Raw genomic sequence first — 17902 nt, 5'->3', positions numbered from 1 at the left:
CACACTCACACACACACACACACACACACTCGCGGTCACATGCGGTGGACCCAGCATCAGCAGCATGGAGAAGAAGGCTGCCATGGCAACGGCCAGATCCTCATGAGAATAAAGCAAATGAAATAAGCGGCTGAATGTGCCGCTGGTCAGATGAGCGCGCAGGCAGATGCCACACTATTATTATTGATGAAATCAATAAAAGGGTGAAAGGTAAACGCCGAACCTTTAGTCTTATGCAAAATGGGACAAAATGGGTCACTTGATTAATTTACAACATCAATAACGGCGATTCTGAGTACTGCTTTGCCGTTGACCTGTGACAATAAATAATACAGCGGTGGATGCTGTTACCTGTGACTGCGGTAAACATTGAGGAGAAGGATGAGCCCAGCGAGGGCATAACAGGCCACGTATGGACCTCCGAACAGACGGGTCAGACCTCTGGTCCTGTGCTCCCATCTGGCCACCTGAAACATAAACACATCAGACAAACCAGCATATTATTTCTGAAAGATCATGTGACACTGAAGACTGGCATAATGATGCTGAAAATTCAATCAATTACAGTTTACAATCTATTCACGTAGAAAACAGCTATTTTAAATTGCAATAATATTTAACAGTTTTACTGTTTTTTCTGTATGTTTGATCAAATAAGCACAACCTTGATGAGCAGAAGAGACTTCTTTAACAAAACATTAAAAATCGTACTGATATATATACACACACACACAATACTGTCTGTTTTTGCTCAGTTTTGCAGACAAAAATATTACCTATAAAGTCACAGCAGAATTGTTGTGCGTCTCCGAGCAGCACAGCGGTGTTCATAAAGGCACATTCATAAAGTAAGCTGTTTACTTCATTCCTGAATGAATCAGCCTTTTGAGCAAATTGAATGAATGAATGACTCAAAGACATTTACTGCCACCTGCTGGCAGTTTTAGTTTCTTATTTAGAGTATTAGTTCATTCAAAAAAGGGGGGGGGGGACTTTAAAGGGCTAGCTCACCCAAAAAAATTTAATTATGTAATTTACTCAAACCTCAATGACTTACTATCTTTTGTGGAACATAAACGTTGTAGCCTAAACGTTTATGTTTAATAAATTTTACGTTGAATCAAATAAATTCTTTCTATTTAAAATTTAAATTAAAATTTCTTTCTAAAGCTACTATTTGTAATGTCTACTTAATACGTTCTCATTTACAATAAAAATAGCTTTAAATAATCTTTTGGGGGTATTTTCACAGCCAAGTGTAATTTGCAATTAATTAAATTAATTAATCGACACATCATGTAATTAATTGGATTAAAAATTGTAATCGACTGACAGCCCTAATATATATATATATATATATATATATTCTGCTATAATATAAAAATATACAAATTAAAAATGAGGTTTTTGTGTTTATATGGGAAATTGCATGGGTAAACCTGACATTAAATATATCTTAAGATAACTTAAGGATATCTTGTGTAATTACTAAATATCTTTACAATCTCTTGAATATTAAAGAACTGATGCCATGAAACTTCAGCAAAACAGACTGAGCATATTCTTCACATGCATCTCTCTGACAATAATTGAAGTGTCCTGACCTCACACAACCGGAGTCTCTCTTATCCTTAATACAAGCATAATGTACAAACAGCAGCCGGTTTTCAGCTTTTCAAATCATTAATGCATTTGTTCCACAAACCCTCCTCTTGCCTGATCCCCTTCTCTCAGGCTTTGTTTGTAATGGCTCTACTCTACTGTATGGATATTTATAGTCAGCTCTATTGTGGGCAGACAGCGACCTGTTGGGAAAGCAGCTCTTATCTGAATTAGAGCCCAACCTGCGGCCTGCTGAACTGCGTAATTAAAGAGCAGAGAGGCTCAGTTCAGCCCGGGTCACGGCACCATCATTACAGCAGCTAGCCTAATTAACAACTTCTGAGAGGAGCCAGATGGTGGGTTTGTACTGAAACACTTCTACTGGCAGACATACACACTTGTTTCGCGTTGCAAATCTGCAGATCCTGCAGGTCAATCCGGGTGACCCAATCTGCTAATTGAGAAAATAAAAGTTTTGACTGTAGCATGTTCTCAAATAGCTGCGATAATGTCGACACTCATCATTTCACAAGATGGGAATAAATGAAGCACAGCAGGGAATAAAATACCAATGTTGCCAAATATAACTCACCAGCAGCTGTAAATCAGCTCAAATTCTCAAAGAAAACAAAGAAGAAATACTTTCCATGACATCTCACATCTCAACACATTTACTTTTAATAATCTTGAATTTTAACCTGAATAACACACACACACACACACACACACACACACACACACATACATATATATATATATAGTGTCACATGTTAATACTCTGTGCATTTATTTTATGTTGGACATTAAAAGTGAAGATATTAATATATTATAATATTAATCAACAGATTTCAAGACAGAAAGCTCACAGCTGCATGTTGTTGCTGGTGGTGTTTTTACTATTTAATTAAATTATTAATAATATAATATCATATAATATATAATCGAGGAGTTAATTGCATAAATAAGTTGTACATTTCAAACAAAATTCAATATATGAATTCATAGGCTATTGCAATATTTCTTCATTTAAAAATATAGCCAAACTATAAAATAATAAAACTTAAAAAATATGTACAACTACATATCCACACTGCATGTCAAAAGCTTGAAATAATTCAGATTTGTTAAATGTTTTGAGTCTCATATGCTCACCAAGGCTGCATTTAGCGATTTGATCAAAAATACAGTAAAAACAGTAATATTGTGAAATACTATTACAATTTTTCTATATGAATCTATTGTAAACTGTAATTGATTTCTATGGAACGACATTCCGGACAATTTTCAAATAGAATAGCAAATTGTATTTTCAATTGCGTTTTCAATATGTGGACGCATAAATTGTGACATAATCCAAATGCAATTGCAAATCCTGCATTAGCGTTTGCATTTTCGCTTTCGCGAACGCACAGTGACGGCCAAATTTCAAATGAAAAAGCAAAGTCCATTTGCAGCTGTATTTCCTTTTTTTTTAAATACTCCATACTTCTGAGTCCCAGTCAAGTCAATAAACCATATAATTACATGAAAAAATTATTAATTTACTTGAATGGGACTCATTCAGTCAAACTTCAGCCAAATGTCAAACTAAACTATCAAAATGCATGATCTCAACTCAACCAAATCTGGCATGTGGACTTTCCAGAAACAGTTGCACAAATTGTTCATTTCGTAATCTCAATCAAGGCATCGCGAGATTACGGTAACAGTGTGCGCTACATCGAAATTATTTCATTACTACTTCTGAAGAATTTATAGACGGCTAATATGATTGTTAAATGGACTGAACATCCTTTATATGGAAATGATGATATAAATCTGATGAAATTAAAGATGATTAGCATGCAGCCGCGGCGGCGTGTGTTACAGTGTCCAGTCCTCATTAGAAGTCTATTATGCAGGCTGGCGCTCAAACAGAACGGAACAGAACATGCAGAGACAACGTAATAATGTCAGGACGGCGCCACCATCGCCAACGTCTCAAGAAACGAGAGACTTCTGACCCGATAAACATGAATGTGATGCCACACTAATTACAATAATCAAATTTCTGCCTTTCAGTTTTCAGACACAAAGACAAAATGACTTTCTATTTTGGGTACACAGTTGCAAAAATAACTCCAAAAACAACAACAACAACAACAAAAGCATTATAAAAGCAGCTCATATGAATTCATGTTCACTGTAAATGAAGATGAGAAAGTAAATAACACCAAGCTACCTGTTATTATTTGATTGTTTTGCCAGGGTTAATTACTAAGAACGACTGATTGTAAAAGGTGATTTAGGGTTAACCTCACATGCATCTGACGGCAGAAAGGCTGAAGGTGTAAATGTGCACATGCGTCACTGCATTTATAAAAAAAAAAAATGTAGGTCTAAAATTAAGATGCATGTATTTGAATTGCATATAACATTTCTATTTGTAATCTTGCAATCTAATTTCAAAACTAACTTAATGTGATGCATATTTGTCAGTCATTCATAAATTAAATGTAAGAGTTGCATGTGATTTTATTATAATAATATGTTTAAAATGCATTCAAACTGCTTTTAATAAACATAAATCTGTTAAATGTGGGGGAAAAACATTTGAAGTTAAAAAGTATGAACATTGATAAATATGGCTATTAAACAAGTTACTTAAAAACAAGTTAGTAAAAAAAATATTTTTGAGAATTAAAACTAATTATATTTCTTGATAACATGCATGTATGTATATATATATATATATATATATATATAAACCGAGTTATTGTGTATTTAAAAACATTTAGTTTATTAGTAGCTACTAATACAGTGTATGACTGACAAATATGGATCACGTTAAGTTTATTAGTTTAGGTAAAACTAATAAAATTCAAATGGATGGGAGTTTTATATGTAATTTAAATATATAAATCGTATGTAATAAAAAATAAAGAATTCTAAAAATAAGGTAATTGCAATCAACTCACAGAATTGCTAGATGCTAGACTTGCAATTCTGGCCAAAAAAGTGAAATTGCAAGAAAAAAAGAAAAAAGAAATTTGAGATTAAAAATTGCAATTTTTTTATTCTGTGGTGGAAACAATAAAGTAGAAATGCAATTTATATAATATACTATATAGTTACATATAGTTTGTTTTCTCCAAAATGTGATAATTGTGAGAAAAAAGCGAGAATTGTGAGATAAAAAGTTGCAATTACCTTTTTTATTTTTTATTCTGTGGGGGAAACAAATAAATCGAAATTATGAGATATAATAGAACTGTGGGGGAAAAAAACTGAATTCTGAATTTTATCTATCTGAGTCATTTATATATAGCATTTTAATTTTTTTCAATAAAATGTAAGAATTGTGAGAAAAAAAGTGAGAATTGAAAGACAAAAAAAGTAAAAATGACCTTTTTTAGAGTTTTTATCTTCATTTATCTCTTTATATAAACATAGTATCTAGTTTTTTTCTCAAAAAAGTGAGAATTATGAGGAAAAAAATTGAGAATTGTGACTTAAAAAGTCTCAATTACGTTTTTTTAATTCCATGGCGGAAACGGCTTCTATATTTATAGCTCTCATCACAAGAACTCAAAGATCACGCCGAGCTTACAGCGTCTGCATACGACGTCTGAGATGAATATGAAAAGATATTGCAGGTAAAACACACACATTTGTCAAAGGTGAAGCGTACATACAAGCGTTCTGACACCTCTCATGAACTCAATCCTCAAGTGACGCACGCACGCACCAGCCTGCACTCTGTAATTACACTAAAAATACCCTTCGTTAAAGTCTGCTTACCATGACTCACAGCCAAAGCAACAGAGATTCACAAGACTATTCGAGTTTTTGTTAATTAAATTGTTCTGTGACTTCAGATGGCTTCAATTCCCCACGCTGAAATATCAAATATGAACTAAACCACTTAGGATCCAATTAGGATTTACTAAAAATGGAAATGACATGCCAGCAGTTGCCATATGCCGAATAAAAACAACAACATGTGTTTTCGTTATACAAGACAATCTGTTGAGAAAATAACAAAACTTGACTGTGTTTCAGAGGGAATGGTCTAAACACTAACTTCTCATTGTACAGACTGAGATGATCCGGCTTACGAGTGTCTAGAGAGAACCAGGGTTTATTAAAAGTCATTTTAAAAAATAAAGAATTCTAAAAATAAGGTAATTGCAATCAACTCACAGAATTGCTAGATGCTAGACTTGCAATTCTGGCCAAAAAAGTGAAATTGCAAGAAAAAAAAATAAATAAATTTGAGATTAAAAATTGCAATTTTTTTATTCTGTGGTGGAAACAATAAAGTAGAAATGCAATTTATATAATATACTATATAGTTACATATAGTTTGTTTTCTCCAAAATGTGATAATTGTGAGAAAAAAGCGAGAATTGTGAGATAAAAAGTTGCAATTACCTTTTTTATTTTTTATTCTGTGGTGGAAACAATAAAGTAGAAATGCAATTTATATAATATACTATATAGTTACATATAGTTTGTTTTCTCCAAAATGTGATAATTGTGAGAAAAAAGCGAGAATTGTGAGATAAAAAGTTGCAATTACCTTTTTTATTTTTTATTCTGTGGGGGAAACAAATAAATCGAAATTATGAGATATAATAGAACTGTGGGGGAAAAAAACTGAATTCTGAATTTTATCTATCTGAGTCATTTATATATAGCATTTTAATTTTTTTCAATAAAATGTAAGAATTGTGAGAAAAAAAGTGAGAATTGAAAGACAAAAAAAGTAAAAATGACCTTTTTTAGAGTTTTTATCTTCATTTATCTCTTTATATAAACATAGTATCTAGTTTTTTTCTCAAAAAAGTGAGAATTATGAGGAAAAAAATTGAGAATTGTGACTTAAAAAGTCTCAATTACGTTTTTTTAATTCCATGGCGGAAACGGCTTCTATATTTATAGCTCTCATCACAAGAACTCAAAGATCACGCCGAGCTTACAGCGTCTGCATACGACGTCTGAGATGAATATGAAAAGATATTGCAGGTAAAACACACACATTTGTCAAAGGTGAAGCGTACATACAAGCGTTCTGACACCTCTCATGAACTCAATCCTCAAGTGACGCACGCACGCACCAGCCTGCACTCTGTAATTACACTAAAAATACCCTTCGTTAAAGTCTGCTTACCATGACTCACAGCCAAAGCAACAGAGATTCACAAGACTATTCGAGTTTTTGTTAATTAAATTGTTCTGTGACTTCAGATGGCTTCAATTCCCCACGCTGAAATATCAAATATGAACTAAACCACTTAGGATCCAATTAGGATTTACTAAAAATGGAAATGACATGCCAGCAGTTGCCATATGCCGAATAAAAACAACAACATGTGTTTTCGTTATACAAGACAATCTGTTGAGAAAATAACAAAACTTGACTGTGTTTCAGAGGGAATGGTCTAAACACTAACTTCTCATTGTACAGACTGAGATGATCCGGCTTACGAGTGTCTAGAGAGAACCAGGGTTTATTAAAAGTCATTTAAAAAGCCGTGAAGTGCGTGAAACGGCTCTCTGAGGAGTTTCGGTCTGTATTATATCTGATTAAAGTGTTATTATTAGCTTTTTCAGGTCTGTGTATCTGTGGCATCAAGGGAAAGCATGCAATCGACTCAACAAAACCTATAAATGCATTTGATTCATGATTGCATCAAATGTCAGTGTATTTCTAATAAGTCGATTGCAAATAGCATCATGCATCAAGGGTTGCATCAACAGCATGCAATCTTAATTGAATTTAATTGCATTAGATACATAGCACATCAAGTCAGGATTATAATAGTTAACTCAATTTTTTTTTTACTTGAAATAAAACAGACTTTAACTGAAATAAAATAAAGTATAAAATATTTTTTATTTTGTATTTTAAAATCTAATTTATTTTATTATATCTAGTTGTCAAAACAACATTTCTCATTTTCATTTAGTTTAAGTGGATGTACTAAAAGTGACAGAAAAACAAATAGACATTAAAAGAATTAAACAAATGACAAAAACACAACTAAACTAAAAATGAAAATTGAAAACATAAAAATAAAAAGTAATACATTAAAATAATTTAATGCACACTGCAACAATACATGCTTTTTTCATAATTAATTTCACTTTTCTGGGCCTTTTTTTTCTTTCTTTCTATTTTTGTTGTTGCAATTTTGCAAAGAACTTTTGACCAGCATTTTGTGGATTTTAAAAACGTCCATAAATGTGCATATTAATGAATAAATTAATTAATAATGAATAAAAATACGTACATTAATCAATAAATGAATAAATAAATATGTAAACAAATGAATGAATAGCTAAATAAGCAAATGAATAAACAAAATAAATAAATATAAATAAAAGAAAAATGAAAAGTCAAAGATTTTTTCTTATATAATGCACATACATATTTAAGTGTGGCCGATTTATACCAAGTCTCCTCTCTGTCTTTTGTGAGCCACACCTCACCAATCCATCAATTTGTCTATATCTCCTCCGTGCTCTTTTCATCCACTGTTCTCTGTTGTTGATGGGATTTTGTGGGCCGAAGCTGCGCTCATTCACGGCGCCCGGTTCAGGCTCATCAGGAGGGTGTCTCTGTCTCCAGAGCTCCATAAAAACCCTTATGTAACATAATCCTGCCGTCTAATTGGACACACAGCATCTCCATCCATCTTCCCTGTTGCTTTATCCAGGCACCTCTGAAGCCTTTAGAAGCCGTTTTACAAAATTCCTGTAGCAAACACTACAAACTACTGCATTAATTTCACGCTGAGAGCAGTATTTGATGGAAAAACACATCAGAAGAGCTGAAACACTTTTTTTTTAAGTTTGAGTAATTTTGCTTTATTTTGGTTTCTTTTCTATTTTTTTTAATATGTCTATATAATGTTTACTAATTTTTATTTTTATTTTACAAGAAATTAAATGATAATTTTTGCCTTGCCATATATAATGTTTTATTATAAATAAATATATTTATAGATTATAAATATTATTTATATTATAAATATTTATATTCACACACACACACATATATAAATAATAAATTATCACTATTTAAATGTACTAGGGTTTACGTAGGTATATGCCATAATAATTTATTTACCATTTTATTAAAAATATATTGTTTACTAATGCATATATTTAATCACATATATAGACAGATGAAAATTATTTATACACACTATTTCAAAAATATAAAAACATCTTGAGGAATTTCTACAATGTCAGATGAATTACGCTTTCCTGACTAAATAAAGCCAAAAAGTTTGTGCATTTTCTGACTTGCATGCTTTTTAGATTAAGCAGTGTCTGAGAAGTGCATGAATCATTCTTTTATTGTGTTTCAGATAACAGAGCAAACGGAGCATTTTGTCATACTGTGATCAGAATCAGACTGAATTTGCTGATATATCGTATCATGTGACGCCAAAAATACGGATAAGAACACAAGCACAATGACACACACACACACACACACACACACACACACAGACACACACACAGACACAGACACAGAGACACACAGAGAGATAGACACAGACAGACACACACACAAACACAAGACACACACACACACACACAGATAGACACAGACACAGTCACAGACAGACAGATACACATACAGACACAAACAAGACACACACGCACACAGACACACACGCACACAGACACAGAGATAGACACAGTCACAGACAAACACACACAGACAAGACACACACACACACACACACACAGATATAGACACAAGACACACATACACACACACAGAGATAGACACAGACACAGACACAGAGACACACAGAGAGATAGACACAGACAGACACACACACAAACACAAGACACACACACACACACACAGATAGACACAGACACAGTCACAGACAGACAGATACACATACAGACACAAACAAGACACACACGCACACAGACAAGACACACACACACACAGAGATAGACACAGACACAGACACAGAGACACACAGAGAGATAGACACAGACAGTCACACACACAAACACAAGACACACACACACACAGAGATAGACACAGACACAGTCACAGACAGACAGATACACATACAGACACAAACAAGACACACACGCACACAGACAAGACACACACACACACAGAGATAGACACAGACACAGACACAGAGACACACAGAGAGATAGACACAGACAGTCACACACACAAACACAAGACACACACACACACAGAGATAGACACAGACACAGTCACAGACAGACAGATACACATACAGACACAAAGCACACACAGACACACACAGACACACACGCACACAGACACAGACATGCACACACACGCACACACACAACCACACACACAGACACACACACACACAGACACACACAACCACACACACAACCACACACACACACACACACACATCACAATAAACAAACTCCAGCGAAGTTTGGTGAGCCCCAAACACTCTTACTAATCAATGTTGATTAACTTTCCCTCTTGATGATACTTAATAGTTCGCCCAAAAATGAAAAGTCTGTCATCATTTATTCACCCACATATCATTCCAAACCTGTATGCAAGAAGATATTTTGAAGAATGTAGATAAGCAGTTTCGGTTCCCATTGACTTCCATTGTATTTTTTTGCCCACACTCTTAAAAATAAAGGTGCTTCACGATGCCATAGAAGAACCTTTTTGTCTAAATAGTTCCATAAAGAACCTTCAGCAGTTCAAGAACAAACCCAAAGGCTTTATCACAAACAAACACGATAACTGGAACTTATGACGTGAGAAAATCACACAGGAGGAAACTACTCATGTATTTAATATTAAATATTACATTTGTCTCCTGCAGAATTTATAAAACAAATTTTCTGCATCATTTCATTTGAAGCAATTTTCTTCAAAACTAGAAATTGCTAGTAACTTCCACAAATAATTACAGAGAAGTGGCAAGTAACATTTTTCTAGAAATATTGATGAAATAGTATTTTTTGTAAAAATGTACTTCAGAAATCACTTTTTTACAGTCTAGGAAGAAACTGGTAAAGCTTAACAATAAGGTTTTTAAATTAAGATTAAATGCAACCATTAACTTGGATTAACACTAATACTTGCTTTGTTAATGTTAGTTTCTACATTTACTAATACATTTCAAAAATAAATGCTGTATATACATTAAAGCATTATGAAACAATGCAAATTAACAATGAACAATAGTATATTTTCATGACTAGACACAAAATCGCATTTGAGTTTCAGCGACTGAAAATGGATAGGATTCAGCCATTTGCACATGGAGCCGCATTGAGATCCTGATATCTCTGGAATTAAACCAGACAGGGCCACAAAAATGAAGATATAAAAAGAAATGTTAATGAAGAATCACAATTTAAAAGGATATTAAGGTATCTTTAAAACTTATTGAGTTATAGGTGTGCAGACTTCGGACAAAGGACATTTTTGGCACTCTTTCTATTGTATTGACTACTTTTCTATATAATTTGTTCTTTCAAACAAAGTATCAGCAGCATGCAAAATGACCCACATTTGATTTTTGACCACTGAAAATTAGAGATGCACCGATTGCAATTTTCTTGGCCGATTCCGATTTTTCGTTAGTGTGATCTGCCGATACCGATTTTTGCCGATTCTGGTTTTCTTTCTAAGAACTATAATTAACAGCATATACAAACAAAAATCTACTTTTCTTCAACGCAAAGTTTTATTTTCATAAAAAAACAAGTAAACAGCAAAAATGAATGCAATAGAATAAAGAGAGCTATGAAACTAAGTTTTTCAGGTTAAGGAAGTTTTTATTCAGTTAAGAAATACTACAGAAATTAAATACAGATTAATGCTTACCATTAAAGTTATAAAACGCATTCAGTCAAGAGCAGAAAGCGATTTTCTTTGTCTTTTGTTCTTGGATTAACATGACAGACAGCAGCAGGTATATTGGACTGCGGTCCCTTTAAGAGTTTATCCACGGACCCAATATACTGTTACACAACATGCGTTCTCTTTCTCAACTATTTAATGTTCCAAAACTGACTGCGTTTAACTGGAAACTGAAAAATGTTGACCATTTTTTATGTATTTGAACGTTTTAGCGCAGTTAGCCAACTCACAAGCTGTTTGAGACTGAGCGTGGATTGTGCGCTCCACTAATATAGATCAGTGGTGGTGCGCGCGCGTTTGGTATAAGTGTGAAACCTGCGGGAATGACTAAAATAATGCGCAATACAAGCAGTATTTAACCGGCGCGAATTAGACGTGTGTGAGAGAGAAGGGGTCGTCGGAGAGAAGAGAGCGAGAATGAGCTGCTGACGTTATTGTCTGTGCCGCTGGTAACAAAACAGATCGGCTCGGAATCGGAAAGAAATCACATCATATGACCCCTTTAACGTGTTAAACTAACATCCCTAATAATAACCATTTTATTTTACAACTGTAAAATTATAATACCAATATTTACCAATGTTACCAATACCAATGTTTTGATTTCTTCATTTTCTAATGTTAAACCATCAAAGAAAACAGAACAAGTCTTTAAAGCTTCTTTTAAAATGCATATTAAATGCATGTTAATTGCACTAAGCTATAAAGTGATTTTATTTCGATCATGCACCCCTAACAAGTATTCTCATAAATCCACATGCAATTTGAAACAGTACAGATTTTTCTTTCAATGCATTTCACTTCATTGATCCGAACCTATTCCAGGACTAGATTTTCCAAGTAATTATTTTCAGACTGTCATTACAGAGCGATGCGTTTGGCTGACTCTGCCACAAGTGTCTCTCCCAGAATGCAGTGCGTGACGCACTTAAATGCCCATGTAAGGCTGTTTCAGGCTGCAGTAAGGTAGAAAATGCATCTAAAAATGGCAAGCTCTCCACATCTACTGAGATGACGGCCTCCAAGAAATCAATTAAGTCTCTATCAGTCAAATAAAGTGGAGTAGAGCGCCAATTAGAACGCATGCCGCTGACTGGACATGATTTCTAGCATGGAGAAGAAAACAGAATAAAAAACCTAAATATAGACACCATACTTACCATTTCATAGACACCGAATGAATGAATGAATCAATCAATCAAATGAAAATAAAACAGCAAAAATTTTATTTTTTCCCAGAAGTAAACATAATTATTAAGCAGCTGGAACCAAAATCATGAAATTAAGGCAAGGTAAGGTAAGGTATAAAATAAATTAAATTAAATTAAATTAAAACACAATAAATAAAATCATTAAGCAGAACTCGAACCAAAGCCATTAAACGAATGTCCTGCAGCTGAACTGTAAAAATAAAATAAAACAAAATAAACTAAAATCATTAAGCAGAACCAGAAACAAAATAGTTGAATTAACGTCCAATTAACGTTGGTGATACAAACTGCACAAGCACGAAGATGATCAACAAAAAGTCTTTTAATAAGATAAATCCAGGAGAACAGGCACGGAAACCAACTAAACATTGACGGAGAACATACCAAGGCTAATGCCGAGTTCACACTGCACGATTTTCAAACTCATGGGATCGCCGTTGTCTTCACACTGCGTGACTATCTGGGGTAGCAGTCAGCTGCTGCTGTGTTCACACTGCATGATGGATCGGCGACAGGAGGTTACACACTGCATGACTTCACAATAGGAAGAATCGCCGACAGCTCAGTCTGGTCCGCAAACTACGTTTCACAACAAAACACACGTGAGAAGTAATAAGGAAATAACGCGAGAACCTGCGTGCGTCAGTTCTCCAGCGAGACTGGAATTATTAAAAAATATATATATATAGCCCGCAAATTGTCTGTGAGCTGATTTCCAGCTACAAGGAGAAAAAGAGAAACAGATGATGCAGGAGGGAGATGCAGGGAACAGGGATTGTGTTCTGAAAAGAGAGTTGGAGGTAAATCATTTTGCAGTAACTGTTATGCTGATGTTGTGGCTGGTCAAGCAAATGTTTGTGCTTGTTTCTGTATGATATAATTGTTCATATATCTATTAAAATACTGATACTCTGATCTATAACTCCTCCCCGAGCTTCCCTCTGCCCTGTATCGTGGTCTCTCATTGGCTGTAGGTCATCGCCGATGTAGTTTTCTGTCAGAAATCATTTCACACAGCATGATTGTGAATCGCCGAAAGCTCCAGATATTTAGCATGCCAAATATTTCACGGGCGTCGACGTGTCGGCGATTCTCTCAGATCGCGTCTTTGATCATTCACACTGCGTGATTGTCACTCGCATGAACGAGCATTGATTTGTCTGCGATTTCACAAAACCTGTCGGCGAGTGAGTGAAAAATCGGGCTGAAATCATGCAGTGTGAACTCGGCATAAGGGAGAACTGAGGACCTATAGACATGAACCAAACAAAGGGAACTAATGAGATGATTAACAGACAACAGGTGAACTGAATGACATAATCAGGCAACTCAGGAAAACTAGGTCACAACGGAGAGAACAGAAAACAAGTCCTACAGCTGAACTGTAAAAATAAATAAATTCTAAATAACAATAATGAAATGAAATTAATTAAAAGCAGCAACCAAAATCATTAAATTAATGTCCTGAATTTGAACAGCAAAAATTTAAAAAATTGTTTTTTTAATTAAATAAAAATAAAGTAATGAAAGGAACCAAAATCATCAAATTAATGTCCTACAGTTGAACTGTACAACAATAAAAAGATTAATTAATTAAATTCAATTGCATTACATTATATTAAATTTAAAACAACCAAAATCACTACATTAATGTCATTCAGTTGAACTGCAAAATTAAATTAAATTAAATTAACAACAGTAATTGAGTAAGCAGAACAGGAATTAAGTTAAGTCCGGGACACACTAAGCCGACGGTCGTCTGTCGGAGTGTTCTGTGCCTCGGCTCTCTTCGGCTTACGTCAGCAACAGCTGCATATAGATTCAGCGTCGGGCCGTTGGTGAGAGTGAGAACTCTGATTGGCTGTTCAGTTGTTTCTGAACCAAATCACCTACCATGCCTGTAAGCGGTGACATAAGAGGTGATCTCTGACTCGTACATCTCCTGTCCTAAATACCTAATTGTCCAGACGACGGAGTCCTATGGCAGTGTGTTAGTGTGTTAGTGTGTCAGAGGACGTAAAGAACACGGACGTGCTGTAATAATGAGAAACCTGTGGTGCTGTGGCCCACATAACAAACACACACCGGAAAAAACAACCACAAGCACAGCTTGTGACAATGAAGTGCCAAATCTCAACATGCCATACTGTATATTAGACGTACACGAGGAAGCACAACACAGAGGAGACTGAGGCGTATTTTTAGGGCACTTTCACACTACAGCGTTTGGTGTGGAAACGATTTTGACGTCAGAGGTCTTTTTTTAGTTCATGTGAAAGTGCTTTTTTTAGACTACACCGATTATTGTGAATTATTCAAATGTTTTGTTGATGTCACTTGCATAAGTCTAATACTTTTTAAGTTTAACACACGTACAGCACACTGTAAGAGGTCATTAATCCACACTGAAGATGGAATCATACAGTAAAATGCAAAATAGAAGGTTTAGTAAAGAAATACTGCACGGGGTAGAAACACGTTAATATTTTAAATAAATATTATTCCCATTAACACTGCTGTTGTATATTTTCTAACCATATATATATATATATATATACACAGTATATATTAGGGGTGTAACGGTACACGTATTCGTACCGATACATTTTTGGTATGGGTCTTTCATAAAATTTTTTCAAAGAAATTCAGACAATAAATGCTGTTTTGGCGCTCTTTGATGAGTCGTGACAGCTCGCTGTATAAACGCTTCAGTTCTTCCTACTTCTAGTTTTAGCACAAATAAAAATAAATTAACATCTCATGCCTCATGTAATCACACAATCAGTGTTCCACTCGCGGAAAGATATGATAAAAATGGCTTGTAAACAAAATGTCGTGTAGCATTTCATTTACTTCAGGCAAGTCATCAGTGTCTACAGCTCGTCAGTTCACCAGAGAAATGAAGTCTAGAGAAGAGCATTTCGAAATATTAGACTATATAGCTACTCATTATATTTTACTTTACCTGTTAATGGTGTCTTAATTATTTAATGTATATTTAAATAAATCTTTTATAAAACAAGTTATGACAGCCACTGTGTAACTGATTATATGTCAGTAAACGGCTCAAAACACTTGATTTCATGGGGCCTACAGTAGATGGCAAAGTACAATTCAAATTAAAAATGCACAATAATCCTAATTAAGTGAAATGATTGTAATCAGGTGGTTATGCAATGATCTGCGCAGGCCTCGCTGCGTGTTTTCTGTGCGGCGAGTGAACATCATGCAGGAGTGAATGCTAAGCTCAGGCAGGATCTGTGTGAGATTGAAAGGTCAGGTTAAAGGAGAGGACATCTCGATCCTCTTCACACACACAACACCGCCAAACAGCCTGTTCCCTCAGCAGGAAAATGAACCCGTGCGTCCATGTTTGTCCACATAAGCAAAATCCCTCGCACATTAGGTTCAGTTGTGCTGTACTGCAGCTCATTTAGAGCTTCTCTCAAGTAGGGCTGCACGATAAATCGAAATGAAATCGCAAAGTTGCGATTGTCATGCATATCTTTCAGTGAAGCACGGTTCTGTGATCAGCAGTAAATCTTCATCCAAAGGCCCGAGGGCGCTCTCGCGTGGAAACTTTAAATACCCAAGAGATCCCTATCGCTGCAGCTGAATAAATGGAAGATTTAACTGCTTTCATTCATTCAACGTGACTCATAAACACAGGACTACGACAATATATGATTTATCGGAGTCCTTATTATAATTTTCGTTATAATAAAGTATATAATAATGCAATGCTAATTGACTTAGCCTTTATCACTGCTTAGAATACTATGAAATATGTTGCGTGCCTATTCTGTGTAAGAAGCCACATCATCTCACAGAAGGATTTATTTCAAACACTCGACTGACGTTATGAAGTGAGTTTGGAGTAAAAACATGTTATTAAATGTGGTATTTTCACATGCTTTCAGATGGAGCAGCATTTACTACAGAGCCGTACAGTGTTGAAAATATTTATTTGATCCCCTGCTGATTTTGTAAGTTTGCCCACTTACAAAGAAATGAAAGTTCTGTAAGAGAGGTGACAGAGAACAGAGAACGCACCCTGTTTATTTTCTTTATTTTACAAAAGCACATTGTTTTGTTGTTATTATGGCTACACACAAATAAAAGTAGACCCTTTGCAGTTTCAAACAATACTTTATTCTTATCTGTACGATCAAAAATGACAAAGTAATTTTAGTTATTTTCACGGTCATCAAGAAAATACGAGACAGCTATCAAAAATAGCCATTGTTACTAGTAGAAATCCAATTCCTGATATCAAGAATTAGCATTTTAACTAGTGAAAACTGAATTGTTGATATCAAGAATTCATATTCTGAGAAGGAATAAAAGTCAAAACGGCTTGCCATACATTGTACTCCAGACTGCTTTCTGAATGAGGGACAATTCAAGGCAGGTTTTGTTACAAAGTTAAAACTCAAGGATGGATCAGTACCCATTGTTCGTAATCCAGCTGCAGCTCCAGAAGAAGTAAGTCTCACACTTTTTTTATGATTTCCCAATTTTTTATGATTATTTGCAAATCGCCTTTGCTTTTCCACAGAAGAGAGAGGCGGAGTAAGCAGAGCTCATTAGCACGTAAAGAGATATGCACTGAAATGAGTCGCAGTGAGGTTAAATACAGATTTAAAACCATAACAAGAAATAGTTTAATAGCTATGATACTGAAATCAAATCTTTGCAAAGCTATGACAGGAAACACTGGAATCTAACAATGCCTTAAAAAAAAACAGTTCATCTTAAAAAATAAAGCATATACATCAACCCATATAGGAAATAAGAGTTATCGAATAAGCATGTTGTAAACTCCTGAAACATTGGTGTTTCATATTTTAGAGCAGTCACTGCAATTTATGAAAGAAATCAATTAAATCTGTATGTGGGAGTGTGTGTGAACAAATCAGATGTAACCCCCTTTGTAATCCTTAACGTTTTCATAAGTAACTGTAATTTAATTACACATTTTTTCTCAGTAACTGTAACTGATTACAATTACTTTTATTTTGTAATTAAATTACGTAATTACATTACATGTAACGTCTCGGTTACATATGTAACCCTCGTTCCCTGAAGGAGGGAGACGAGAGACCAATCCACTTCCGAGTGGGATCCCTACCAAAGAGCCATGGATGCAGCGCCTGAAAATAGGCTAACTTCCGTCAACATAACCAATGTG

The 17902-nt window shown here is 34.7% G+C and overlaps 1 protein-coding gene across 1 annotated transcript in view; it reads right to left on the bottom strand.

Annotated features, from left to right (window-relative positions):
- The window catches only part of pemt (phosphatidylethanolamine N-methyltransferase), a 62946-nt gene that overhangs the window by 38542 nt on the left and 6502 nt on the right, over window positions 1-17902 (bottom strand). The window contains exon 3 of the mRNA XM_016286116.1: window positions 352-467. Coding sequence (XP_016141602.1) covers window positions 352-467 — 116 coding nt within the window. The remainder of the gene's footprint in view (window positions 1-351; window positions 468-17902) is intronic.

Source organism: Sinocyclocheilus grahami, unplaced genomic scaffold, assembly GCF_001515645.1.
Source record: "Sinocyclocheilus grahami isolate Dianchi unplaced genomic scaffold, SAMN03320097.WGS_v1.1 scaffold206.1, whole genome shotgun sequence".
Taxonomy (NCBI): Eukaryota; Metazoa; Chordata; class Actinopteri; order Cypriniformes; family Cyprinidae; genus Sinocyclocheilus; species Sinocyclocheilus grahami.
The sequence above is the reverse complement of the archived record's forward strand: the minus strand, read 5'-3'. Positions and strand labels throughout refer to the sequence as shown.